Source organism: Drosophila erecta, unplaced genomic scaffold (genome assembly GCF_003286155.1).
Source record: "Drosophila erecta strain 14021-0224.00,06,07 unplaced genomic scaffold, DereRS2 tig00000283-arrow-arrow-pilon, whole genome shotgun sequence".
Lineage (NCBI taxonomy): Eukaryota > Metazoa > Arthropoda > Insecta > Diptera > Drosophilidae > Drosophila > Drosophila erecta.
The window spans coordinates 867,202-894,108 of NW_020825217.1; the positions used below are offsets into that span (position 1 = coordinate 867,202).

Here is a 26,907-nt window from a genome sequence, read left to right on the forward strand (position 1 = left end):
TAAGTCTAACTGGACTGGAATGATAATCCGCCTAAAAGAGAGGTTTTCAATGCCAAAGGAAGAGAGGTTTCGCATGAGTGCCGAATCTCAGCCGTTAGATTCGATTCAAGTGGCAAGCTTCCCTGTTCAACACTGGAAAATGTCCTTAAAGCACGCGAATAAGGACTTTCCAACACTCGGAAACCGCGCCTGCGCCGCAAACATCAAGCGCCTAATCAATAAAAACATAAAATTTAGTGCGCAAGGAGCATCAGCAGCAGCAGCAGCAGCAGCAGCAGCAGGAACAGGAACCGAACAAAAACAATATTCCCGAAGGACGCCAGCAGAACGCACAGCACTTTCCGTTGAGGCCGAGAAGGGGCGCATTGTGGCGCAAGAGGCAGGACAATCGGGAACAGAGGATACGCACATTGAGTATTTACTGTCGCAAAGGTAAGAGCTGGGAAAATGTGAGGGTGGAGAGGAGAGAGAGGATGCGGAGGCAGTTGCAACTCGAATAACAAAACCTCATTGGACTAGGGCCCATCTGAGGAGCTGAGCAGCCAGGTGAACCAATCAGGTCCGAGGAGGACCCAGCCACAGCCAGCAGGCAAGTCGAAGTAGCGCAAGTAGAGGGGAGGAAAGCTCCAGAGGAGCGAGGCAGCCGCGAAAGAATCTCAAGCGCATACGAGGAACAGGACAAGATGTATAAGACCATCAGGCACGGGGAGAACAGCCTGCAGTACACGATTCTGCCCCAGAACGACGACTTCCGCATCGAGGGCAAGCTGTCGGGCTCCGGACGATCGGGCTCCGCCGGCGGGGGAGCCTCCGCCTCCGCATCCGGAAAGGCCAAGGGCCAGCGACGCCGCCGCTCCTTCTTCGCCTACTTGGGCTTGATCTTCGTGTGCACCGTGATCATTGGCGCCGTGCTCCTACCCTTCCTGGTGTCCGCCGAGTGTCTGCCGAATCCCACGGAATGGTTCCTGAAGACCAAGGCGGCCCTCATCCACAGTCCACAGCCAGGCGGCGCAGAGGCGGCTGGCAGTGCCGCACTACCCACGGGATCCCCCTTGCTGCAGCAGAACGTGGGACGGAATGTGCAGATTGTGAACCGAAATGGCATTGAGCAGTTCGTGATCCGCGTGAACAAGACCAATCCGAGTGCCAGCACCACCAGTGGCACCACCACCACCACCACCGTGACCAGCAGCTCCAGTTCCAGCAGCAGCAGCAGCACCTCCACGACAACGACGACGACAACCGCTCCAGCCCCCACAACCACCAGCACCGCCACCACGACAACCAGGGAGCCTCCGGTGCCGACAACTCCGAGGAACCCGCCTCCGCCGCCGCCTCCACCGGCCACCACGATCACCACCCGCATCATCCAGGTGCCGCTACTCAAGTCCGCCGCCAAGAAGCCCATAATGCCGCCAGTTCTGGCCAAGGCCCAGGGGCCGCAGGTCCAAAACTCCAGGGTGCAGACGCAGTCGGGCACGGAGCACGACTCGAAATCGACATCGGAATCGGAGGACGGTCAGAAGAGCAACGGCGCCTGGATAAAGACGCACTGGGCCTACATCGATCCCTCGACGTACTTCCAATGGACCGTAAGTTGCACGCAAAGGCTTAGCTGCCCTCCGCCAACTCCACTCCATTTCCATTGCAGGGCTACAAGGACGAGGATAGCGTGCTGCTGCCCGCTCTGCTGGGCTTCGCCCTCATCGGAGTGATTTTGATCATAACGGTCTGCCTGGTGGCACGCAACAAGCGCACCATTGTGTCCTCCGTCCGCAAGCGGCATCGCAATGTGAGTACTATGTGCATTTCGCTTGACCAACGAACCGGAAGTGGGTGGCTCGTTGCCTGGTTGCTCGGTTTGTGGGCGGGGCGTGGGTGGTGGCGCGCCAACGTCCTTGAGCCCATTTCCAAGCAGTGGTTGTGTGGCATCGCGATTGAATCACGAATCAGGGCATTAAGTTTGCATAGCTAAATGCCACTGGATCGAGTTCCAAACTTAATCGACTGACTCGAACTGCGCGCTGTTAGTTAAGCACGGTGAAATGGCTCGTGCGTCTTTTATTCGCCTTAGAGGTGTCAAGTGAAGTGCGAAAAGTGTGCAAATCTTGAATAATTGTGTGCGAAAAACAAATACTGTAGAGAAAACTGAATGCATTGAATTGGCGCCAAAATCAACGCCGCTGCTGCAGCCCTGGTCGTTAGCGATAGTTGCACAAACTAACAAGGAGCGAAAAATACTAAAACCACCCAGTGGAGCGGGTGGGCGTGGGTGCGAGAGAGATGGCAGGCGCGCAGAGAGCTGCGTGGCACTTCTGGCAGGGCTGGGCAGCACAAAAGTCGGAACCAGCGCATAAATCAAAATATAATTCTGCGACAAATGCATGCCAAGTGCAACGGAAATATATAATTCGGCTAACAAATCGTGTGAACAGTGTAAAGTGCAAGCAAGGGAAAGGTGAGAAGTAACACTGGAAACTGTGAACTGCGAAACGTGCGCGATGTGGCATCCCTGGTGTAAACACACGCACACACACACACGCGCAGGCGGCACACAGGTGAGCACCAGCAGCGCAGTCGGCACAAGCAGCGGCGCAGGCAGTGGCAGTGGCATCGGCATCGGCAGCGACAGCGACAGAAGCAGAGGCAGAGCGCCCAGAGCAGATACTTCAGTTTGCGTCGGTTGTGCCGATTGAGATTCAGATTCAGTTCCAGATCACAGCCCGAATCGGAGCCGCCAGTGTGTGCCAGCCGCAACGCAACGGAACGGAACGCAAGGCACGTCTACGTCAGCAAAACTACGTTGCAAGTCACCAGTTGGCCGGAAGATTGACGAAAATCCTGTGAGTAAAAGTGGCAAGCGTGCAACAACAGTTTTGCCAGCGTGTCTCTTGGAGTCTCCCAATGTGTGCGTGTGAGTGTGTGCGTGTGTGAGTGAGTGGGAGCGCGCAGCCGTCCATCAGTGTGTGTGTGTGCGAGCGTCGGTGAGCAGTGCCAACAAGGCAAAATATGTGTTTGTTGTTGGGGAGCATCTTGAGCACAGTAGCTACTCCTCGCAGCGCCAGGAGGCGCCCAAAGTGGGACTTCCCCTGACGCGACCGCATCTGGTAGCTGTGCGCCCGGGTTCCCATTCATAGAAAGTGGCCAGAGTGCCAGAGGCCGGAGCACGCCGTACGTACGCGGTTATCAGTCGTGCTGGAGCGCACTTGTGGGCATTTGTGGCTGGCAGATTGGAGCCGGGATGTGGAGGAGCATCACTGGAACGCACTGCTGCCCGGTGGGCCTGGTGCTAGAAACCAGTACCCGGCTTTCCGCGCCCGATGCAATGGACGGCCTGAAAGGGCGACGTGTCACATATGTGAGGCTGCTGCAGATGCTCTCCTGCAGCAACATGCGCTGGCGGTCCAGGGAAGGGCAGTGGGGCAGTCGGCAGAACCTCAATAACCAACTCGTACACCATTTCAGAACCCCCTGGAGCAGAACCCCTGAGAAATGGCCATTAAACCGGGACTCGGTCGCAAGACCAGCAACAAGAACCCGCCGATCCTGAGCCACGAGTTCGTGATCCAGAACCACGCGGACATCATCTCCTGCGTGGCCATGGTCTTCGTGGTCGGCCTGATGAACGAATCGACGGCGGCGTTCGCCAGCGCGTTCATATCCCTGCACCACAATGTCAGCGGCGAGGACCCCAGCCGGGAGCAGCCATATGGCAAGGCGTACACCTACATCGCGGGCATCAAGGACTACTGCGCGATATTCTTCTACACGCTGACCTGCATCATCATGCACGCGATCATCCAGGAGTTCGTGCTGGACAAGATCAGCAAAAAGCTGCACCTGTCCAAGTTCAAGCTGGCCCGCTTCAACGAGTCCGGCCAACTGGTGGCCTTCTACCTGCTGTCCTTCGTCTGGGGCGCCCACGTGCTGCTGAAGGAGGGCTACCTCGGCCAGGTGGCCCAGCTGTGGGAGGGCTTCCCCGACCATCCGATGAGCTTCCTGCACAAGTTCTACTTCGTGGTGCAGCTGGCCTACTATCTGCACATGCTGCCGGAGCTCTACTTCCAGAAGATCAAGACCAAGGAGGAGCAGCAGCCCAAGATCGTGCACTCGATCAGTGGCTTCACCCTGATCGTCCTGGCTTACACGCTGAGCTTCCAGCGCCTGGCCCTGGTTCTGCTGACGCTGCACTACTTCAGCGAGCTGCTGTCGCACGTCTTCCAGCTGATCGGCGTCTTCGATCGCGAGGAGCGGCTGGCCAAGCTGCGCGTGGTGAACAATGCCGTCTTCTTCCTGATCCGCTTCGCCACGTCGGTGATCGGAGTGCTCACGCTGTACTACGGCATCGGGGGCGTGCGATCCCTGCTGGCCTTGGGCGGCTTGATCGCCCTGCAGGGCTACCTGGTCTTCTCCTTCATCACGGAGCAGCTGCGCGCCAAGCGCGAGGCCAAGAAGGAGGCCAAGCGGGAGGCCAAGCTGGCGCTGCAAACCAAAAAGCCCGCCAAGACGCCCAAGGACAAGGTGAAGCGCAAGAAGGAGAGCGACCTGCCCGAGGCGGACCAGACCTCGCCCAGTCCCATCAAGCAGAAGCTCAAGTGAGGGGGCGCACAGTGAGCAAGCACCGAGCAACAAAATCTTCCGCACACTTCCAATTCAAAACGAATGAGAGATAGAGAGAGCAGCACCATGGACAGGAGCAAGGGGTGTATGGTGGACACTGGACACTGCACACTTGCCACTTGGCGCCCCGTTGATGTAATCTCGTTGGCTCAAAACAAAACTACCACTGCAACATTTCTGCTGCATTTACTTCCTCGTCACACAAAAGCAACTATTTCTTAGCCTAAATGTTTTGTTTCATTTAAGTTTACGTCATTTTAAAACAAATTTTTTTTATTTTTATACATACACAAAAAAAGTAAAAAAATCGAAACAAATACAACAAAGAAAAGCAACCGCCCACCGCGCGTGTGTTTTTAATTGTTCTTCCCGCAACGAGTGAGCTATTTAGCACTTTTCCATCGTCCGGTTTGCATGTGAAACTATTTAAAGAAAACCAAACGCCAGGGCGCAGCTGAATCGCAACTAGGGTTGTGACGAGGCAAGCGCATCCTTCCATTTGGGGGCCGCCGGGTGATCCTGGAGGTGATCCACAGCTGAGTAACTTTCCTCTCTTGCAGGACATCGAGGAGCAGGGCGCCGAGGACAACGCCACTCTGCTGACCACCACCAACATGTCGGACGACGACTAATTGGAGCTCGTCCAGATGATTCCCTGTTCGCCCTCGGTTCCAGCTTTTGATTTCCGGCCTGCTTGAGCGATTCCAAGTCGCCGGGCCATCGCCCACTTCGCCCATCCGTTTGAGATTACCCAGACCTGCTAAAATTGTAAGATTGCTCCACACCAGCGGATCCAGTATGCTAATCCCCATTCCCATCCCCCTCCTTCCGGAAGGCGGAGCAACAAGAAATCCAAGAACGAAGAAGACTGTTTCTGAAACAATTGCTTGGCTATCCTCTCCTTATAGTTTACCAATGCTCCTCCTCCCCCAAAACTGTGTGCGTGTGTGTGCTTGAGAGAGTGTGTGTGTGTGAGAGAGAGCTTGGTCTCGACACCCAAGATACCCCGTACTTATAAATATGCACGAGCTACAACTGGGCTGCTGCAGGGCTCTCGATCCCATCCGAAGTACTTTCCAAACCAAGCGAGCTTTTTAAACATAACCGAACGCCAAGGAGCTGCTGGCGCACTGTGGCATCGTAGGATGGCGCGCACAGTGGCATCAAGTCAGAGCGACAATTCCATGGGAGCCCTCGGAATCGCACTCAAATCAAATGAAACGTCCAGAAATAAGAATATTTTTTCGCAAGCAGCGTTTGCCGGGCGTTGACTATAACTAATTTGCAGCACAGGCAGGCGGGGATTGGGAAACGAGTCCGTTTTGGCATCCTGCACGCATCCGGCTCGCAGCCGTCGAACACCCAAAGCGCTTGGCGAGTTGATTCAGCAGATGGGGCACATGCAGTGATGCAGTGAATCAGTGGGGCAGTAAGGACTACTGCTCGTCTATATAAACTGTGCATAACTGTGAGGCATTGACAAGTATTTGAGATGATCTGTATTTTTGTAAGCGTAATATTTAAAGCGACAGCCAATAACAAGACAACCAAAATCCAGAGAAGCAACTATAATGCGTAAGATATCGCACGTAAGATATCAGCACCCGACACACGCAACACACGATTTATTTGCTCAACGCATGTACACACGTAATACATACAGCATAAATGTAAATATATATATATCTGCATATATATATACAAAAATAAGTAACGCAAAGTATGAGGCTTGCATTTACATTTACGAGCGGGATATATCCTCCATATGTATATGTTATCACTAATTTGCAAGGCTAAACTAAGTCCATATATACAAATCAAATATCGGAAATGGAAGTGACGAACACACACTATATTGAATGTTTTTGCTTGTTAAAGTAAATAATAAAGATGAAAACTCGAACTCACAACTCCCCTACATCGAGGGCCACAATCCTACCCAGCAAGTAACTACGCTATAACTACATTTACGGAAACCAACCAGTTCTAGCTAAGGGATCACTCTACGGCTGGGACTGTTCCTGCTGCAGCTTGTCGCGCTTGCTCTGCTGGGCAGTCAGGTGGTTCTGCACGAAGCTGTGGAAATTCTGGTCCTCCGCGGTGCCCTTCGCGTCCTCCTCCATGTCCTCCTCTTCATTTTCCGCTAATTGGGGCACCAGGCCAGGCGCCATTAGAAACACGCTGTTTCCGGAGTTCGGCGGTGGATCCTAGAATAGTGAAGGCCCTGCAGTGGGTGGACAAATAGCTCAAGAACTGCTCCTACCTGAAGCCCCAATCCCAGTGGCACGGCCACGCCGTCCTCTTCTACATGATCCACTGGCTTTGGACCCGACGCATTCTCCGCCAGCCGCTCTTGGAGCTTCTTCTCGTACACAGGCTTGTAGTCCCGCTCGTACTCGGCCACGCAGTCGAGAATCTTCGTCAGGAGCTGGGCATAGCCCACGCCTGTCTTAGCCGAAACGCCGCAAGTGCTTAGATTCTCGTAGAAGGTGTCCAGGGTGAGCGACATGGTACGCGTGAGGTTGCTCACGAAGCTCTGCTCATCCTCCTGAGCCTCCTGGAAGGCCTCGAAGTCCGTCATCCACTCCAGCACAAAGCTGCAGTCCTGCAGGTCGATCTGTTGCCAGCGGGAAAAAGTTGGCAATGAATCTGGATATCTGTTAGGCCAGGAAGTCGTTACCTTATTCAGCGCCACTAGGAAAGGCAAACGGGTCTTGTACAGGATGGAGCAGGCGTACAGCATGTTGGACATGAAGGTGGTGGGACAAACACTGCGGTGCACATCCATTACATAGACCACAATGGTGGGGAACATGGTCGCCAGTCCCTCGGTGATTATGCTCCCGGAAGCCGACCAGGTGAACACCTCGATCTGTCCGGGCGTGTCGATCACGCACCACTTGTGTCCGCGCTCGCCGGCGCGACGCACTAGCTCCGCAAACTGGGCCATTTTGGTGGTGAACATGTTGAGCGCGGTCACAATGCCGCCGTTGGGACCCAGTTGGTACTGCTTCATCACCTCCCGGTAGTTGACCGTGTCCCGGATGTCCACGTGGGCCGCATACGGCACTTCCTTGCACGCCGGATCCAGGTTGACCACGTACGGATTGAACTTCTCCTGGGCGTGCTGGATGAGACTCCGGGTGAACGTGGTCTTGCCGCTGCCCGCCATTCCCAGCACAATTATGCACACGGGCGACTGCCGGATTCCCTCGCTCAGCGTCAGGGCCTCCAGCTTGATGCTCTCCACTCCCTCGGCCATTGCGCTCCCGGCTTTATTGCGATACCCAAGCACCAAATGTGAAACGCGAAACTCAGTAAAAATCAAAACAGCAACAGGAGGCGCAAAAGCAAACGTGCTGTGGCAGTGTGACCGTCTTTCGGAAAGAGTACTCTCCGTGGCGCTTAAATCGGCTTGCGATACTAACAAATATAAACTGTTAAAGTTGATATTCAAGCTCCGCTTTACTGCTGAAGCTTTTCATCATACGTTACAACACATTCCAGCACGCAAATCCATCACACAGAGCACAATGGTGGGAGATGGGGCGGCAAGATCCTGGGTGATTTGATCTGCCGATCGCTGCCAGTTGAACAAGACCGCGTCTCTGGACATATGGATTACACACCAATTGAGGCGCACTTGCTAGTAAAGTGCACCATCACACAGCAGCACTTCGTGGAACCACAAATGTCCAGTTCGTTGCAGTTACGTTTTTGTGTACGTCTGCCCGCAATTTCAAGTTTGAAAGATGGAACTTTGCCAAATACCGAAAGGTATAAAACATACCGCACAACACACTAATGTGTTTTCGATAGCCGCAGTTGTAAACATGCTACCACCAGGGCCGGCGTTGCCAGACTAAAGTACCGGCAATGGAAGCGCGTTTTTTTTTATAGTGAATTTGTTTCGTGAATTGTGTTATTTAGTTAAAGCTGTGAAGTAATGGAAACCCGACTGGAAGTGCTCTTGCGGGAGCCGAATCCATTGTTTACCCGTTGGCTGGAACGCTGGCTGCGGGAAGCGGAGCGGCGAGAACAGAAGTCGCAGTTTAAGCTTCGTCAGGCGCTGGAGTCCCTAAAAAGCTACCCACTGCCATTGTCCAGCGGACGAGACTGCTCTATTCTGCGTGGCTTTGGGGGCACCCTCTGCCAGCTAATCGACGAGGAGCTCCGCCATCACAGAAGTGTCCAATTGGTGCCCCAAGAGGCCGAGGCTCAGGAGCGCTACGAGCAGCAGGTCCAGGCGGTCATACGCAAGGTCCAGGAGAAGCAGCTGGAGCACCAGACACGCCAGAACAAAAGCGACAGGCCCAGGAAGCCAACCAAGAAAGATTTGGCGGAACTGGCAGCCCTTGAGGAGCGGGAGCGCGTAGTGGAAATGCAACCAGGACGATTCCAGTTACTGCTTTTGGTGGATACTCAGGAAACCAGTGGCAAAAACAAGAGAGTTCTGGACCAGACGAGGAGCTACTTGGAATCCTTGGGAGCCCGGCATGAAGTGCGTCGTCTGACAATCGGTGATTTCCTTTGGGTGGCCCAAGATCAAGAGGGCAATGAACTGGTTTTGCCCTACATTGTGGAGCGCAAGAGAATGGATGACCTGGCGTCGAGTATTCGGGATGGTCGCTTCCACGAGCAGAAGCACAGGCTGCAGCACTGTGGCCTGCAGCACATCATCTACCTGGTCGAGGACTACGGCGACAATGAGCAACTGGGCCTGCCACTGGACTCCTTGCAGCAGGCGCTGACCAATGCCAAAGTTCAAGCTGGTGTCCGGGTGGTGCGCACTGCGAATCATTTCCGATCCATGAGTTATTTGGCCGGAATGAGTCGCTCCCTGGGTCAGATATTCGCCGGCAAAAAACTGCACAGCGTGGATCGCGGAGCCCTCGACAAGTCCACCTGCCTGCTCACGCACTCCGACCTGGGGTTGCTCAAGTTTCGAGCCCTCTATGAGGATTCCGCCAAGAACGCCCAGCTCACAGTGCGCGAGGTTTTCGTGCAACAGTTGCTACAGCTGCATTCCCTCTCACTCGAACGAGCCATGGCGATTGTGGAACGATACCCGACTCCACGTTGCCTGCTGGACGCCTACGCGGAGTGTGCAGACCAAAAGCAGGCCAGGCTACTCCTCTCGGGCATCACATGTGGACCCCTGGAACGTCCGCTGGGCGATAAAATCAGCCAGTGCCTACACGAATTCTACAGCACGCACTTTCGTTAGGATTAGCAATTGATTTAATGGGACATATCTAAGGTTATATACACGAGTTTATACATAAGTGAGAGAGAGAATACGTTGGACATTGAATAGTGTGATCTAGTCTAAGCCAAAAAATGTACAAGTCAGCCGCTTTTAGATGTTGCGGAAGTGTCGGATGGCCAGGTCCACCGGCAGATCGAAGTCAAATCGAGAAAGAGCGTCGATGGAGCGCAGTGAGTCCCGGAATCCCGTGCGGGCCACGTAGCTGTCTGGCGAGTAGTACGTGTCCACCAGCTCGTGGCAGCTGAGGATCAGGTTCAGCCACTCCACCAGCAAATGGGAGCTGTTTGAAGGAAGAGAAAAGCCGTTTCAATGGAAGAAGTAAGATAAATGTCAATGTCCGCGTCCTTGTTAGCCTTATTCATGCAAGGTGTAAGTCAATTTGGGACTTATAAGTCTAAGCTACCTGCACCTAATAAAATATGTTCATATTTAATTTACATGCTAAAGCAGTTAATCGATTAATTCGTAATTCATTGATAATAAGTTTAAGAGTTAATATTACCACAGTAACATTAATTCGTTAATTCATTGAGTTTAAGAGTCAATATTACCACAGTAACATTAACTTGATTTCGGATACGTGTAATTCTAAAAAGCTTGTGTGTCTCTTGCTGTGTTTAAGATTCCCATTTTCTTGGGAAAGAAGCTAAGTTTAAGAGTCAATATTACCACAGTAACATTAACTTGATTTCGGATACGTGTAATTCTAAAAAGCTTGTGTGTCTCTTGCTGTGTTTAAGATTCCCATTTTCTTGGGAAAGAAGCTATCAAATGTGTTTGAAAGATGAATAAGGCTAGTGCCTAAAACTATGCACTTGTAAACAATATGGCTATGGTATTGCTATGGTTTTGCGGCTTGTAAATCGATCTTGACTAACATTCCTTCGATTTCACAGCGTTTAGCCCTTGCAAATAACTCACTTGAGTCCGGCACAAACGAAGGCCTTAAAGTGCGCGTTGCTGCTCCGTTTGTAAGGACGATGCATTGCTAGAATCATGCCCACGGCGCTGAGCAAACTTTGCTTGGCGGTCACGGCCTGCGCGTCCACGATGTCCAGCTGGAAGCTCTGCGACAACTTTCTGGCCGGCGTGTTGTTGTACTCCTCGCCGTGCTTCAACTTGTAATAGGCCAGTACCAGTTCCCAGGCGTGCATGGCCCTGCCCAAGCCGAGGAACTGCGAATCTCCGCCGGCTGCGGGCGGGACTACCGGAGGTCCAGGATGCAGACACCTCATAAAGGGAACCATCAAACTGGAGGCAGCCGATTCCGCTGGGATGCGAAGTCCATGTTGTATAAGCTGCTGCAACGTACGGGCAAAGTTCTTCCGCACCACCGTGGTCAGTTCCCTGCCAATTGTGGCAATGGAGTCACCGCGTGCATGCGTCGTCCGCCGGCTCTTGCCCTCCTTTTCCCACTCAAAGTTGGAGTAGCTAATGTCCTCGTCGGAGTCGGAGGATATGGCGCCGCCAGCCGCATATGGCGCCAGTTCGTGACCAGTTGGGACGGCTCGCCGGCAACGAGGCGGCAAGGTCAGTGCTCCGTTTTGGGAGTTAATAGCCGGATTGCCAGTGTCGGAGGAGGAGGTTGACTCCGCCTGTTGTTGCTGTTGGCGCAAAGCTCGTTTGATGTTGGCCAACTTCTCGCGATCGCAGCTCAAAGTGGCGGCCAGTGAAGCTACTTCTTGGATGTCTACCTCAAGCTGGGCGCGCAGATCCCTAAATCGAGTGAATGAACAAGTCAGGTTTGTTTTCATTACTTTGGTGGCGGTGTTTACAAAGTTAACTTCATGATAGGATATGTATTCATCTTCATATAGCATAAATACTTTCGGGCACCGAAACATTTAGGCAATGACTTTTTCAAAGGGTTTGCGTACCGCTTTTCCACGAGGAATCAATCCAAAGGCATTTCCACCCAAGCCCAAAAGTATTTCTCTAACATTAAATAAATACCGTCCCTTCGCACTTTAAAGTTAAGGTCTTAAAGGCTTTTTAAAAACAAATCGTTTGAGACCTTGTTGCAAAAGCATATGAACATGAGCAAATGGATCTTACCCCCAGTGGTTGCCCTTGTGCGTCTTCTTCAGCGAGTTCTGCTGGAATTCGTCGTGACCCCGTGGCTTCACCAGATGCGTGCTGGCGAACATTTGCATGAGGACCGAGGCCTTGTCCAGTAGGCCATGTGCCTTGCTGTGCAAGCTCTCGCCGGAGGAATGAGAACCCAATCCGGAGGATGGCTGGGGAGAAGCCGTCGTAGCGGGAGCGTTTGTGGCAACGTTAGTTGCCTGCGAACTCCTTGCTGTCTGCTTCGCTGCGTAGCTGTTGTAGGCTCCGGATAGAAGCTTCAATCGATCGCCAACGGAGCCCTCGACGGCATCGCACTGAAGGAATGCAATGAAGCGCTCCAAGTCGGTTATCTGCGTCTTCAGTTGGGCCACCAGTTGCTCCTTCATCTTCAGAGGGCCCACAAACTCGCCGATGGCATTGTCGACCTGGTGGCGCAGTTGTTCCGTGCTGAGAGCCGGCAGTTCATGCTGCTCCACCTGCAGATTGAGCTTGGAGCGCAGCTCGTCCAGGATAAACTTCTGCTTCTCGAGCAGTACGTGCTGCGGCAGGATGCCAGGCTCTCCAGCCTCGTAGGCTATTTGTTCCAGCTCAGTCAGCTGCGACTTCAGTTGTTCGATGAGCTGGCTGTCAGGGCCATGCTCCTTCTCACCCTCGATGGCGGGTTCATCTGTATGGGGTTCCTTGGACTGGACTGCCTCTGGAATGCCTTGGAAGGCGAAGTCCTCGAGGTCGCGTAGAAGTTGATCCCGCTCCTCCGCTGGCGCCTCAACAATTTGCCGGACTCTTAGTTGGACGTGAGCAAAGTGGGAGGTCAAAGCCAGCAGCGAACTTGTTAGAAGCTCCTGCTCCTCCTCGATGCTTCGCAGACGAGCCAGTTCGCTGCCAGTGCTTCCACGTCGCGTTTCAGACTTTTCCAGTCCTTGTTCTAGTTCGCAATCCACGCCAGAGCTGGCGCTATTCGCGTCATCGTAGTTGGCTCCTAACGGCGACCAGCGTTCGCTAAGCAGCTCCTGCTGCTCCTGCTCCTGCCCCTGCTCGACCTCCACTTCCTCCTCCTCGTCCTCCGCACGAACAGCTCCAGCTGGCAGCTGGCCTTTGACCGTCGGGCACGGGTCCTTGGAGTCCTGGGCCTCCGTCATTTTCATTTCCATATGGAAATGCTGCAGTGGATCGCCTTACCCTGCGTCGTTGGTTTCCTCTGTTTTAGAGTGCTCCTATGCCCGAGAAAAATCAATCGGTGGCTTGTTCCGCTTTCTGTGCCAGCTGGCCCAGCTCCCTTGCTCCCTTGCTCTCTCCTGCTCTTTCGCTGGCTTTCGGGGAGTTTGTATGCCAGGGGTATGTGTGGACAAAACGATGAGCGCGCGGCCACGCTTTCTGACGCACTGACACTTTCTCCGAAAGTCGTCAACATTGGGGGCTTTTCTCAGTGGGCTTGGGTTTTCTCGCCGTTTGGGGATGAAAGTGTAGCTTTAAGCTATGGCTAACGATTATCGTTGGGTTAGAGCCTTTGCTAACTGGAAAAGCATTGAAGTTGACTCAGTCTCTCAACCATGAAGCCACATTCCACATGGTAAAACTTTCTACAGGAGTGAAGCTCCATAGGGGAAGCTCTCATCTAGTTTCCGTTCCGTCCTTTCAAAGTGTCGAACAAAAAACTTGTGCTATTCAGAGGCCTTCCTAAAAGCCATCCAAAGATCCTGCGATGCTTTAAGCATCCGAGTCCGGTGTCCAAGCAGCGCAAGCTTTTCGGTTAGCTTCCTTGGGCTGAGCTGCAGAGCTTCTCACCTCAGAATCCCCTTGCTGTTTGTCCCAAAGTGGTCCCAATTTCCCGAACTGCCTACCCTTTTGAGGGGCGCGGGCTCATGAATCAATGTCCATTATGACCTACATTACCAGCACATAAAGCGTTGACCGCATCGGGAAACACGCGGTTACCCCCTGCCACCTGCAAATAAACAGTGAAATCCGCAGTTATCTTTGAGTGCTTCGTGATAAGAAGCTGGCGGAGATTAAGCCACAGCAGTCGCTTCTGTGGTCTGCGTCTCCTCACGCTGACGCTGACAAGGCACCTTATCGGCCACCGGCTGATGATGGGCCTGATAAGTCTGTTGAGTGTCTGACGCAGCAACCATGGCGGTCGTTTTGGGGTCACCCCCGCGAACAAGCTGAATGGGGACTTCAAAATTGCTCATTTCATTTCATTTCATTTCATTTCATTTAGTTCATTTACTACGATGCCATACCCGGAAATTGTGTTTAGCACTTATATTCTAAATAAGCGTAAGCTGTGGTAGATGATTAATATCATTCATGTACAGAAGTATGGGATCTTTTGACTTTGCCCTTGAAAACTTCATTTCTGTGACCGGCTTAATTTCGGTTTGCCAACTTTTCTCATTTGCTTGTGGCAAAAAACATCTTCGGTTCAGTGTGGTTACTACTTATTTATTGAAAGAAAAAAAAAACGGATGGGCGAAATAATGGAGGAAACGTATTTTGGGAGAACACGCTTAACGAGGCGTCAGATTGTTCTTGCCACCATCGACGGGCAAGAGGGCACCGGTGGTGAAACTGGCCTTGGAGCTGGCCAAAAAGGCCACTGCCTCGGCCACCTCGGTGACGTCTCCCACACGGCCCATGGGATGCGAATTGATGGCCCGCTGGAGCACGCCATTGTACTCCTCGTCGACGATGCCGATGTTGCGATGAATGTTGGTCACCACAAAGCCGGGATTCACCGAGTTCACGCGCACACCCTGGGGCGCCATTTCGAGGGCCACAATCTTGGTGAACTGATCGAGGGCAGCCTTCGAGACTCCGTAGCTGAGCGCTCCGGCGAAGGGACGGATGCCGGCACAGCTGCTCACATTGACCACGGCTCCCTTGGTCTTCAGGAGGTGCGGGAGCACCGCTTTGGTCAGCAGAATAATACCGCGCAGATTGGTATTCAGCACCGCGTCGAATTCCTCGATGTCCAGGTCGATGATGCCACCCTTGCCCAGAATGCCCGCATTGTTCACCAGCACGTCGATGCGTCCGAACTTGGCCAGCGTTTGCTGCACAATCGCGTCCGCGTCCTTGGTCACATCGGCCACCACGATTTCCGCCTGTGTGCCCTTCAGGTTCTTCTTGGTGGCCTCCAGATTGGCCACATTGCGACCCACCAGCGCCAAAGTGGCACCTTCGCGAGCCAGCACCTGGGCGATTGCGGCACCAATTCCGCTGCTAGCTCCCGTCACGATCACCACCTTGTTGCTGAGACTCATCTTGGAACACTGGAACCGGAGTGGCCTGGCGGCGCAATTTATAGACGTGCTCTCTTCTGCCTCCGATAAGATAAGTGCTGCACTTCACAAAAAATTATCTGCGATGGCCCGGAAAAAGTGCTTTTAATTTATGGCGTAATACGCTTGTTTGCTTGCCACTTTTTCGTTAGTTCGTTGAAAACAAAAGTGGAGGATTTCGACTGGCAAAGTAAATGACAGGAAAGGCGGAGTTCCTATTTGCAAATGTTCTATTAATCAGTGGCTTTTATTTGAGCCAGGTATGCCAGGTGCCTTGAATCAGCTCAGAAGCCGCAACGAATTTTTCGCAGTGCCGACGTGACGTGAATCGTTTCTCGTTCGCTGCTCTCCGGAAAAACAACCTGTAGAGGTTCACCTTGGGTCTCCGAGGGTCTTTATCGATGCTCTAGCATCGCATTAGCAGCCGCGATGCCTCGACTCGGGTTTTAAGAGTCAGAGCCGAAAGTTTTTAATTAAAACTTTCCGTGGGTCTTGTCTGATTTCAAGCATTGGCGAAATCAAGGCACATCGCAATTCGCCTAGAAGACGGGCCTCCAAGCAGACGGGACGCCCCCGCTGCCGCGAACTTTGAGTTGAGCGCCTCCGTTGTCAGATAATTAGCATTTCCATTTGGCTTGAGTGCGCACTCGTATATCAACGCCTCCTCGCGCAGATAAGACGCCAGGGGTCTTCAGCTGGAGGACATTGGGAGCGATTATGGTACAGTGGAGGCCCGGTAGCTCAAACCGCCATTAGGCCCACATGAATGGGCGTTGGCGTGTCAAGATAGGAGCGACCCGTTCGATCACTTCATTTGCTTCGAATTAAAGACGTGTCGACTAAGGACCGCGTTTCGTTGACGAGGTTCCACTGTACTTGCGTCCGATTCGGCCCAAAAGGACTGTGCTTTTGATGGTGTATAGTATTTGGCACTAATCGTTTTCCTTGCTAAGCGATTCTCCCTGACTCGGCAATTACTCAAAATCTATGACTGAGTGGATTAATTAATTAAAATAGCAGAGCAATGTAGGCAGGGGCAGAAAATGCATTTTATTTATCAAATCTTGTTTCCATAAACTGGGGATTTGCTTCAAATTTCCTAGTGCTAAGTGCTAAGATTGGAATGTGCGATGGAAGCGATTTGTTTTGTGATTTGAATGATTTTAATCAATAACAATGCATGGGCTTGTATGCGAACGGAGGCTTCCTTCGTCGTCGAGGAAGTAGGAATACTCCAGCCACACTCCTCCGCACTTCCGAGTCCTTCGACGCAACTCAATTTGTCCTGGCTGGAGTGCCACAATGTTATACTGGTAAACGTGGTAAGTCCTGGCTGCCAATTCCACCGATCCCCGCCTGCTGCACTTGCCTGAGTTCTTGGCCAGTCACTTCCAACGCCAGTGGCAGGACATCGGAACCGAACCGAACCTAACCAAACGGAAAAGAGAAGTCCTCGTCCCGACTCAAGGATGCATTGATAAGTGACAGCGGTTTATGGAAATCGATGGAGGGGAATTCATGTAATTGACAAGTGAAACGAAATTGCATACAAATTGCTTAAACCTAGGAACTTGCAATCTAAAATAAATTAACTTTTAATTAAACCCAAGAAGAAGCGCACGACTAACAAAACGAGAAAAAAAAACAAAAAAAATAGAAAATAGAAAATAGGGAAATGGAAAATGGAAAATAGCAGGAAACGTAACTCGATTTGAAACCCCTTGCAGATTGCATTGATTATCTGAGTTGAAAATGAAGGTTTCTGTTGCTGCAAATATTGTAACTCCTGCAAGAGGGTAAACAGACGACTAAACTAAGAAATAAGTTAAATACACTATGTACAGCGGTGGAACGGAACCGAGTTGGAATCCTCTGGCGGTCCAGTCAGGCGGTCCAGGAGCTCACTTAAGAGCAGCCTTGTTCTTCAGCGGCAGGAATGCAGCCATAATGCATCCAGCTGAGTGATAAGAAGCAGCGATTAGAACCTATTTGGCTCAAGACCACTCGTTCTACTTACCCAGCATGAACAAACCGATCATGAGGAACGGTGGCACACAGCCCAGGCCCATCAGAGCCGGAAAGAAGATGTTGCCCAACAGAGAGCCCAGACGGCCGACCATCATTTCCAGCGAGACAATCATCGTCCTACAGAGGGATTATAAACCAGTTATTGGTAGAATCGAATCACTTTGCCGACTTGGACAAATGCCCACCTGAGCGAGGTGGGAAAGAGGTTGACTGAGGCGCTGATCACCGAAGTGGCCGATATGCTGCCCATGGTCACAAAAAACGAAGCAAGAGCGACCGTGGATGCCGCTGAGCTGGACCAGTACATGCCAATGGAGCAGCAGGCAGCTATGAAGAGTCCACTGGCTGGAATTTAGGAAAAGTAAGCAACCATTTGCGATCAAAGCTGAGTACTCACTCATTATCAGCTTGACGCCAACTAAATTCACCAGGAACCCAGCCAGCATATATGCCACAAAGCCCGCACCGGCCACAATCAGATTGTTGGTATAGGTGGAGGGTGTTATATTCACGTGGCACTCGACCAAGGGATCGTTCTGGGTAACTGCCTCCAGTTGGCTTTGGGTGCGATTAACGCTGTACTCCAAGATGTTGCAGATGCTCGTCGATTGGGATTGTCCGCTGAACAAGTTCTCGTACTCGTTGATGGAGGCAAAGAGTTGTGGCAGCCACAGTCGCATGGTGTTTTGTCTAACAATTTAACATAGATTAATCCCATGATAGTATCACAGTTGTACTTCGTAACCAGTCATATGGCCAGCGGGCGTACATCTCAAAGATCTCTTACTACACTTACCCCAGGAGCACGCAGAAGTTCAGGAGGTAGACCCAAAGGGAAAGGGCCAAGTAGGGCTTGGTGAACAGCGGACGAAGCTGCGTTAAGCCCGAACGCAGGGAGCTCTTTTTGGAGTGACCCTGACTCTCCGGATCCTGCTGCGGATCATCGCAGTCCGTCGGAAGCTTCACCTCAGTGGGAATAGTTTCCTTCTTGGCGTGCTTTTTCACCGGAACGATTACTTCGTTGGCCAGCACTTTGATCTGTTTGAAAATACACGCATTGATGGTTGAATATCCTATCATGATTGAGTAAACGTACTGGAAACGAGTCCTTGGGCTTTCGCGAGTTCAGGTGATACATGAACTTGAAGGCATCCAGCGCTTCCTGATTGCGCCCCTTGGACATGAGGAACTTGGGACTCTCCGGGAAGAAAAAGAAAAGCACAAAGCCCAGGAGACTGGGAAGTGCGGTGATGGCGACGAAGAACTGCCAGGAAGTCACTGAAATGGTTCGAGGTTGCATTAGAAAACTAATTTGTTCATAAATCAAGAAGTTAATTGTAGCGAACTGGAGAACTGGTAACTCGGCATGTAATCGTTTTACGACTGCTGTAATCAGGCACTTCTTGTTATCAACCTGCTACTCTACTGCAATGTTTGCACTCAATGAAATCTGTTAAGCTGCATTTGTATTTAGGTAGCGTTAGTGGCGCGTGGAGTTCATATATCGTTTGACACTTTGTGCCCATGGTGGATGGGATCACTGTTGCACGGTTGCTTATCCGGTTATCTGCTATCTTCTAATCAGCTATCACTGATAACAACACAGTCAAACTCGTGACGCGCCCTCGGGACTTACACGACAATGTCCAGATACGGATGTACCACGTTTCGGGCAAAATCAGCATGGCCAGTCCCGGCAGCGTGAGCGTTGCAATGGAGAACATGGTGCCCACCAACATCATGATGCGCTGTCGATGCTTCCGTCCATGGAGTTCCGTCAGATAGGTCATAAGAACGGCAAAGGGGCCACTCATGCTGCATTAAGCACAGAGATGCTGCAGGGGGTCATTTCCAAGCGTGCGGAGTTAGTCACTTACCAGAAGCCCCCAAGGTACTTAAAAACAATCAACTGGATCCTGTTTTGGCTGAAGGCTCCTCCCAGCACGCAAATCGTATCGGCGGCATAGCCCACAATCAGGATGTTCCTCCTGCCCTTGGTATCGGACAAGTAGCCCCACAAGACCGCCGAGCTGATCATGCCCGCGTAGGTAATGGCATTGAGGATGCCCTTGTCCAGCAGGCTCAGCTGCAGATCACACTCGGCGCTGGGCAGGATGAAGGACATGGTGGAGGTCTCGTAGACGGCGCTCATGGCCGCGGGAATGGCGGCCACCAGCAGCAGGATGTTGAACATTCCAAAGCCAGCTGCATCGATGGCTGTCTCGAAATCAGCTACTGCCTCTTTTTGGGGAGGATCTTTTTGGTGGTCCGTGGTCTTGGGAGGCGTGGGATCGCCGGATTCGCTGGGCTCACTCATCGTGCGCATTGTTTGGGTCGCCTCTGCTGACTGAAGCTGGCGCACTGGGCGGATACGTTATATCTTCCAGACGGCGCTGGGGCCTCAAATCATCTTTGTTTGCCTATAGTCGAGGGAAAACAAGCGGCGATGCCCATGCCAATTGCGCTAATCTAGCGACTAGGGATCACCCTGCTTGGGCTGCTGCCAGTGTCCGTAGTGTGGTTTTCTCTGAGCGTGGGCTCTGCGCACCAGAGCTCCTCGCTTATTTAACCAAATCATTTTCCTGGCGGTGACCCCGCGAACTCCCCTTTAAACTAATGGTTTCCATTTCCTCCTTCCATTTTCGGACAGGCATGAAAACAATTAAACGCCTCCCTGTTTGCTCAGCGGTTTATGGGCGCCCCATCATCCGCATCATCAGCGGTATCTGGCGGTTTCTGACGGTATCTGGCCCCTCGGCGTGCACTCGTATGTGATCACTCTGCCTGCGACTGTCCATGTGAATGGGGGGCTTTATGGCCACCGTGATTCGGTTTGCTGATTCGGTTGTCGATTCCCTTTAGCGTCTGCTTGGCGCAGGGGTATATTGTTTCGCTGCAACGTTTATAGCCGACTAGCCAGTCGTTCTGCTCAAGCACCTTATGATGATGCACAAGTTCAGAGTGAAAAAGTGTTGGCCCACTTTCGATACAAAAATGGTACGACTTGGTCAAGTGCTTCCGACTAACTCCTAACAGTTTTGTGACATTGTACAACTTTTTAATGGTATTTCACAGTCGCCATTCGCCGGCGTCTTCCTCGCACCTGGTCTGATTACGGCTCCAATGACGACACGGCAGCGCCTCGCTGATTTACGTGGGCTCCCCGATCCCGTTTCCATTTCCATTTGCATTTTCCAGTTGCCAGCCTGGCAACCGTTGCGTCGTCATCGTGCTAAACTAATTGCGATGATTACGGGTTATGAGTTGGTTTCCCTGAAAACTTTTCGGGATTACGATTACTCATGTAGGGGCTTAGAGCTGTGGTCTGGCCTTGGTTTGGCGTGTGCTGCGATTTGTTTTCACAGAATCTGAATCTGGCCGGCACAGTGGGGGCCCGCCCGTCGGTCTCATGTGGCATAGATCGGGATTTGATATTAATTAAGCGGACTGCAGGCGGGGCGGAGGAGTGCGGAGGAACCAGCAATGGAGAGCAGATTACTCCCCAGCGGGAGCTTAAGGCGCAACTTAAAGATATGGCATCGGTTATATCGGTTTAGTGCCGAGCAGTGGCTGACCTCTGCAGGGCAGGATTTCGGTTTCTTGAAGGGATTGCTCCATCCTTTGCGCTGGGTCGTGGTAATTAATGGCTGATGAGCCAAGAAAAGTAGTCTCAAGAATTCCAAGGAACCTCGCCTCGACGTACATTTAATCCAGTTTATAAAAGAGTGCCATGTTTTAGTAATGGCGAAAGAGTTGGTTTGAGCCTAAAATAGCATGGCTTTCGAATTTTCGAATTTGGCTAGTGATGTGTGTGGGACAATGCTTTGTTCCTTTTATTAGGCATTGTGAATTCCCATGCCAGAGGACCTTTCTGAAGTGCGTTTGTGAAATCCAGATTATCGTGCACTTGCACAGCATGATTCATTCATGGGGCTCAGTACATTTTAATTAAGATAAACAAGAATTTGCGATGCAAGAGCAGTGTTTAAAGTCCCAGAAGAAACCCTTGCCTTTCCCATTAACCGCATCGCCTGTTTCTGAGCACTTTTCCCAGCAACTCCGCCCACTGTTCCCCACTGCTCTCCACTGAGGGCCATGCCCATGCCCAGTGGCCATAAAAGACATGACGAAATCCAGCAAGACTGAAATTTTTCCACGCTACAATTTGTTTAATTTCATCAGCTCTAGCTCCTGCTCCAGCTCCAGCTTCAGCTACGGATGCGAAAAGGCGAAGATGATTCGTGGGCATTGCGGACGGGGGGTACGCAAATTTCTTTGCGCTATTATCTAAGTCAAACAGAAGCTGGCGAAGCGAGCGCCAAAACTTTTTCACCTCCGACGATCGGGGCGCGGTGTCCCAAGGGTGTGGGAGGTGGGCTCGGAGTGGGGCGTGCACTGAACTAAATTTGACTCGAAGAACTTTAGCATTTGAGGTAAATCAGCCAGCGTCTGCGCTTTCTCTTCACTAGTTGTAGTTGACGACTACGACTTCAGACCGATGAATCCGCATGGGATATCTGGAGCATTCGCTTGCAATTTTTGAAACCTGCCAGTGCTTGAAGTGAATTTCTCTCTGTGTACTGCTGTAGTTAACGGCTTTGCATGTTGGACAGCGTCACAACTTGGCAACAAATTGGACTTTTGTTTGTGTTTGTTAAAAGGCTTAATTTGTTGTGCTTTCGGTCTGGCTGAGGAAACATTATGAGAGAGTGCGGAGGGCTGCTTTCAGTGGGTGGCTTTTGGGGGGATTGATGGCTGGTGGGTGGTGGGTGGATGCTGGAGGTTGGACGGCTAAAGTGCTTCACATAACTTGTCGCTATGTCCAAGGTGTGTGTGTGTGTGTGTGTGTGTGTGTGTGTGTGTGTGTGTGTGTGTGTGTGTGTGTGTTGAGGTGTGTCTGCCTAAATCAAGCTCAAACAATTTCAACTATTTGAATTGCCGAGCCATGGCAAGAGCATTAGAGTGCCGTTTACGCACACACTCGGTCCCCAGATACACTGAGCGAAGTTCTCTGTTCAGTTTCCGAGTCGCAAACTATATTTTACAGATTAGGCGTATGTCCAAGGAATCTGATAAGTTGTATATTAAACCTAGTTACCGAGTACCAGATAATCGATGGGACTTTTAAACTCTGTTGGTTCCTAACTACCGAGTTCTTTTTGCAGTGCGTGGCAAACACACACACGCGCAGGGGTGCATGTGGCACTCAGCTGCTAACGACGTGCCCAAGTAAATGTCAAACTAATGCCCAAGCTCCGCACCGCAGGAGCCAGGATGCCAAGCCACGAACCCACCACCTGCACTTCCATCTCCATCAGCACCTGGCCCCAGTTCCCGATTCCCCGAATCCCCGAATCCCCGTCTCGCCGACCATTCTACCGCAAACCATCGACGACCATCGCCAACTCAATAATGTAATGTCCCTCATTGGCGCTTAAAGTTTATGTATACCCACCCATTTTCAGCATGTTACGCTCTTGCCAGTGGGTTACGGGGCGGGCGCTAGAGATGAGTGGTCATCGTCATCAGCTGCCTTGTGCGCTGGCTCATGCTGTAATACACGGTTCTGACCACCCGTCCAATCTATCCATCCAAGCTCTTGAATGTGACCACTGCGCCCTGCTGAATCGCTTTTCAGGAAAAGAGGTCCTGGAGCAGCCGCCTCATCGGAATCGCGTGTCACGCGCTCATCCCTGGTGGTAAGCCCGCCTTAGAAGGTGCACAGTTTTATGGGAGTTATTGCATTCAACGCTTTTCTACAGCTAGCGACAATCCGCCAGGTGTGCGGTTGAGTGGGATTTTGAGTAGTGCGCCCGGAGAAACACAATGCCAGCGGGAAAAGCGAGGGGTCGTGAGAAGGGGGCAGGAATAGGGCTTTCCACGAGGAAACGAATTACTGCATCGACTATTAGCCTATGCTATATATGCTATGCAGGTGCCATGGCGTGTTACATTGAACACCTACCACACTTTGCCGCCACCTGTTGCCACCAGGATGTCCTTGGGGGCTGAAAGACATCCTTCATCGCACCTGTCGCCACGTCAGAGCGTCAATCAAGCAGTCAATCAATCAGGCAATCATGCCGCCCGGTTGACTGCCGCGTAATTGGATGGTTGGGAAAACTGGCCCACTTAAGCGCTTAAGCGGCAGCTCGCCTTCGATTGTGTGATAACTTTATCAAAGTCCTCTAATCGAACTTTATGCGCTCCCGTGCTCAGTGCATTTCCATTCTCATGCCTTCAGCTGCACTGCAATAAAATGCGACCAACCGATGCGCGTGAGCATTGCACTCAGCAAAATTTGCAATAAATGGCCAAAAAATTTAATTCCTGTTTTTTGACACAGTTCGATTGCAAATTTAAATACGAGCTCAACGACGTATGACATTCTATGTTCAGACAATTATTTTTAAAGTTGTGGGCAAAAAACGGATTATTTTATGTCGGAAAAACGGAAAAACGACTTTTGGCAAATATTCGATATTTTTGATGGGAAGTTTTATCATAACTTCCATAAAAATGATCAAAAAGATGAAAGAGTTACAGTTTTGAGCAGCTAATTACCAACGCTAACCATCCCTATCACTTTTTGACGGATTTGGGAAAATAAATTTTTTTGTGATTTTTTGCCTTTTTTTGTAAGGGGTAACATCAGCAAAATTTGCAAAAAATTGCCAAAAAATTTATTTCCTGTTTTTTGATACAGTTCGATTGCAAATTTAAATACGAGCTCAACGACGTATGACATTCTATGTTCAGACAATTATTTTTAAAGTTGTGGGCAAAAAACGGAATTTTTTATGTCGGAAAAACGGAAAAACTACTTTTGGCAAATATTCGATATTTTTGATGGGAATTTTCAGCATAACTTCCATAAAAATGATCAAAAAGATGAAAGAGTTACAGTTTTGAGCAGCTAATTACCAACGCTAACCACCCCTATCACTTTTTTACGGATTTGGGAAAATACATTTTTTTGTGATTTTTTGCCTTTTTTTGTAAGGGGTAACATCAGCAAAATTTGCAAAAAATTGCCAAAAAATTTATTTCCTGTTTTTTGATACAGTTCGATTGCCAATTTAAATACGAGCTCAACGACGTATGACATTCTATGTTCAGACAATTATTTTTAAAGTTGTGGGCAAAAAACGGATTATTTTATGTCGGAAAAACGGAAAAACGACTTTTGGCAAATATTCGATATTTTTGATGGGAATTTTTATCATAACTTCCATAAAAATGATCAAAAAGATGAAAGAGTTACAGTTTTGAGCAGCTAATTACCAACGCTAACCATCCCTATCACTTTTTGACGGATTTGGGAAAATACATTTTTTTGTGATTTTTTGCCTTTTTTTGTAAGGGGTAACATCAGCAAAATTTGCAAAAAATTGCCAAAAAATGTATTTCCTGTTTTTTGATACAGTTCGATTGCAAATTTAGATACGAGCTCAACGATGTATGACATTCCACATTCAGACAATTATTTTTAAAGTTTTGCCCAAAAAACTGATTATTTTATGTCGGAAAATCGGAAAAACGACTTTTGTGAAATATTCGATATTTTCGATGGGAATTTTCATCATAACTTCCATAAAAATGATCAAAAAGATGAAAGAATAACAGCTTTGAGCAGCTAATTACCAACGCTAAACATCCCTATCACTTTTTGACGGACTTGGGAAAATATTTTTTTTTGTAATTTTTTGCCTTTTTTTGTAAGGGGTAAAATCAACAAAATTTGCAAAAAATGGCCAAAAAATTGAATTCCTGTTTTTTGATGCAGTTCGATTGCAAATTTAAATACGAGCTCAACGACGTATGACATTCCATGTTCAGACAATTATTTTTAAAGTTGTGGACAAAAAACGGATTATTTTATGTCGGAAAAACGGAAAAACGACTTTTGGCAAATATTCGATATTTTCTATGGGAATTTTCAGCATAACTTCCATAAAAATGATCAAAAAGATGAAAGAGTTACAGTTTTGAGCAGCTAATTACCAACGCTAACCACCCCTATCACTTTTTTACGGATTTGGGAAAATACATTTTTTTGTGATTTTTTGCCTTTTTTTGTAAGGGGTAACATCAGCAAAATTTGCAAAAAATTGCCAAAAAATTTATTTCCTGTTTTTTGATACAGTTCGATTGCAAATTTAAATACGAGCTCAACGACGTATGACATTCTATGTTCAGACAATTATTTTTAAAGTTGTGGGCAAAAAACTGATTATTTTATGTCGGAAAAACGGAAAAACTACTTTTGGCAAATATTCGATATTTTTGATGGGAATTTTTATCATAACTTCCATAAAAATGATCAAAAAGATGAAAGAGTTACAGTTTTGAGCAGCTAATTACCAACGCTAACCATCCCTATCACTTTTTGACGGATTTGGGAAAATACATTTTTTTGTGATTTTTTGCCTTTTTTTGTAAGGGGTAACATCAGCAAAATTTGCAAAAAATTGCCAAAAAATGTATTTCCTGTTTTTTGATACAGTTCGATTGCAAATTTAGATACGAGCTCAACGATGTATGACATTCCACATTCAGACAATTATTTTTAAAGTTTTGCCCAAAAAACTGATTATTTTATGTCGGAAAATCGGAAAAACGACTTTTGTGAAATATTCGATATTTTCGATGGGAATTTTCATCATAACTTCCATAAAAATGATCAAAAAGATGAAAGAATAACAGCTTTGAGCAGCTAATTACCAACGCTAAACATCCCTATCACTTTTTGACGGACTTGGGAAAATATTTTTTTTTGTAATTTTTTGCCTTTTTTTGTAAGGGGTAAAATCAACAAAATTTGCAAAAAATGGCCAAAAAATTGAATTCCTGTTTTTTGATGCAGTTCGATTGCAAATTTAAATACGAGCTCAACGACGTATGACATTCCATGTTCAGACAATTATTTTTAAAGTTGTGGACAAAAAACGGATTATTTTATGTCGGAAAAACGGAAAAACGACTTTTGGCAAATATTCGATATTTTCTATGGGAATTTTCAGCATAACTTCCATAAAAATGATCAAAAAGATGAAAGAGTTACAGTTTTGAGCAGCTAATTACCAACGCTAACCACCCCTATCACTTTTTTACGGATTTGGGAAAATACATTTTTTTTGTGATTTTTTGCCTTTTTTTGTAAGGGGTAACATCAGCAAAATTTGCAAAAAATTGCCAAAAAATTTATTTCCTGTTTTTTGATACAGTTCGATTGCAAATTTAAATACGAGCTCAACGACGTATGACATTCTATGTTCAGACAATTATTTTTAAAGTTGTGGGCAAAAAACTGATTATTTTATGTCGGAAAAACGGAAAAACTACTTTTGGCAAATATTCGATATTTTTGATGGGAATTTTTATCATAACTTCCATAAAAATGATCAAAAAGATGAAAGAGTTGCAGTTTTGAGCAGCTAATTACCAACGCTAACCATCCCTATCACTTTTTGACGGATTTGGAAAAATACATTTTTTTGTGATTTTTTGCCTTTTTTTGTAAGGGGTAACATCAACAAAATTTGCAAAAAATGGCCAAAAAATGTATTTCCTGTTTTTTGATACAGTTCGATTGCAAATTTAGATACGAGCTCAACGATGTATGACATTCCACATTCA

The 26,907-nt window shown here is 49.2% G+C and overlaps 8 protein-coding genes across 9 annotated transcripts; 4 read left to right on the top strand and 4 right to left on the bottom strand.

Annotated features, from left to right (window-relative positions):
- Nucleotides 1–139: 139 nt before the first annotated feature.
- Nucleotides 140–610, top strand: LOC113564647. The gene is made up of 2 exons (XM_026983130.1): nt 140–432; nt 520–610. The coding sequence occupies exons 1-2, from the start codon at nt 140–142 to the stop codon at nt 536–538; spliced, it is 312 nt and encodes a 103-aa protein (XP_026838931.1). The 3' UTR covers nt 539–610.
- Nucleotides 611–673: 63 nt separating this feature from the next.
- LOC6555612 (endochitinase A) lies at nt 674–5,582 on the top strand. The gene is made up of 3 exons (XM_001982411.3): nt 674–1,592; nt 1,652–1,792; nt 5,181–5,582. The coding sequence occupies exons 1-3, from the start codon at nt 684–686 to the stop codon at nt 5,250–5,252; spliced, it is 1,122 nt and encodes a 373-aa protein (XP_001982447.2). The 5' UTR covers nt 674–683; the 3' UTR covers nt 5,253–5,582.
- LOC6555745 (translocating chain-associated membrane protein 1) lies at nt 2,481–4,625 on the top strand. Its single transcript, XM_001982412.3, has 2 exons — nt 2,481–2,843; nt 3,466–4,625. Exon 2 carries the CDS (start codon nt 3,493–3,495, stop codon nt 4,597–4,599), a length of 1,107 nt encoding a protein of 368 aa, XP_001982448.1. The 5' UTR covers nt 2,481–2,843; nt 3,466–3,492; the 3' UTR covers nt 4,600–4,625.
- Nucleotides 5,583–6,196: 614 nt separating the features above from the next.
- LOC6555746 (GPN-loop GTPase 1) lies at nt 6,197–8,410 on the bottom strand. Of its 2 annotated transcripts, XM_026983137.1 has the most exons (4): nt 8,111–8,410; nt 7,301–8,043; nt 6,884–7,237; nt 6,197–6,827 (listed from the first exon to the last, which is right to left on the bottom strand). In XM_026983137.1, exons 2-4 carry the CDS (start codon nt 7,880–7,882, stop codon nt 6,624–6,626), a joined length of 1,140 nt encoding a protein of 379 aa, XP_026838938.1. In that variant the 5' UTR covers nt 7,883–8,043; nt 8,111–8,410; the 3' UTR covers nt 6,197–6,623. The 2 variants fall into 2 exon arrangements, with proteins under 2 accessions (XP_026838938.1, XP_001982449.1); XM_001982413.3 differs by having other exon boundaries at nt 7,301–8,283.
- A 20-nt stretch (nt 8,411–8,430) lies between these two features.
- Nucleotides 8,431–9,913, top strand: LOC6555747 (crossover junction endonuclease MUS81). Its single transcript, XM_001982414.3, has one exon. The coding sequence runs from the start codon at nt 8,567–8,569 to the stop codon at nt 9,845–9,847; it is 1,281 nt and encodes a 426-aa protein (XP_001982450.1). The 5' UTR covers nt 8,431–8,566; the 3' UTR covers nt 9,848–9,913.
- On the bottom strand, nt 9,857–13,353 carry LOC6555748 (RUN domain-containing protein 1). Its single transcript, XM_001982415.3, has 3 exons — nt 11,945–13,353; nt 10,811–11,605; nt 9,857–10,169 (listed from the first exon to the last, which is right to left on the bottom strand). The coding sequence occupies exons 1-3, from the start codon at nt 13,105–13,107 to the stop codon at nt 9,980–9,982; spliced, it is 2,148 nt and encodes a 715-aa protein (XP_001982451.2). The 5' UTR covers nt 13,108–13,353; the 3' UTR covers nt 9,857–9,979.
- Nucleotides 13,354–14,380: 1,027 nt separating this feature from the next.
- On the bottom strand, nt 14,381–15,262 carry LOC6555749 (3-oxoacyl-[acyl-carrier-protein] reductase FabG). The gene has a single exon (XM_001982416.3). The coding sequence runs from the start codon at nt 15,220–15,222 to the stop codon at nt 14,467–14,469; it is 756 nt and encodes a 251-aa protein (XP_001982452.1). The 5' UTR covers nt 15,223–15,262; the 3' UTR covers nt 14,381–14,466.
- Nucleotides 15,263–16,270: 1,008 nt separating this feature from the next.
- LOC6555750 (synaptic vesicle glycoprotein 2B) lies at nt 16,271–19,597 on the bottom strand. Its single transcript, XM_001982417.3, has 8 exons — nt 19,146–19,597; nt 18,905–19,083; nt 18,365–18,546; nt 18,065–18,306; nt 17,666–17,958; nt 17,454–17,613; nt 17,258–17,385; nt 16,271–17,197 (listed from the first exon to the last, which is right to left on the bottom strand). Exons 1-8 carry the CDS (start codon nt 19,592–19,594, stop codon nt 17,142–17,144), a joined length of 1,689 nt encoding a protein of 562 aa, XP_001982453.2. The 5' UTR covers nt 19,595–19,597; the 3' UTR covers nt 16,271–17,141.
- Between the last annotated feature and the right edge of the window lie 7,310 nt (nt 19,598–26,907).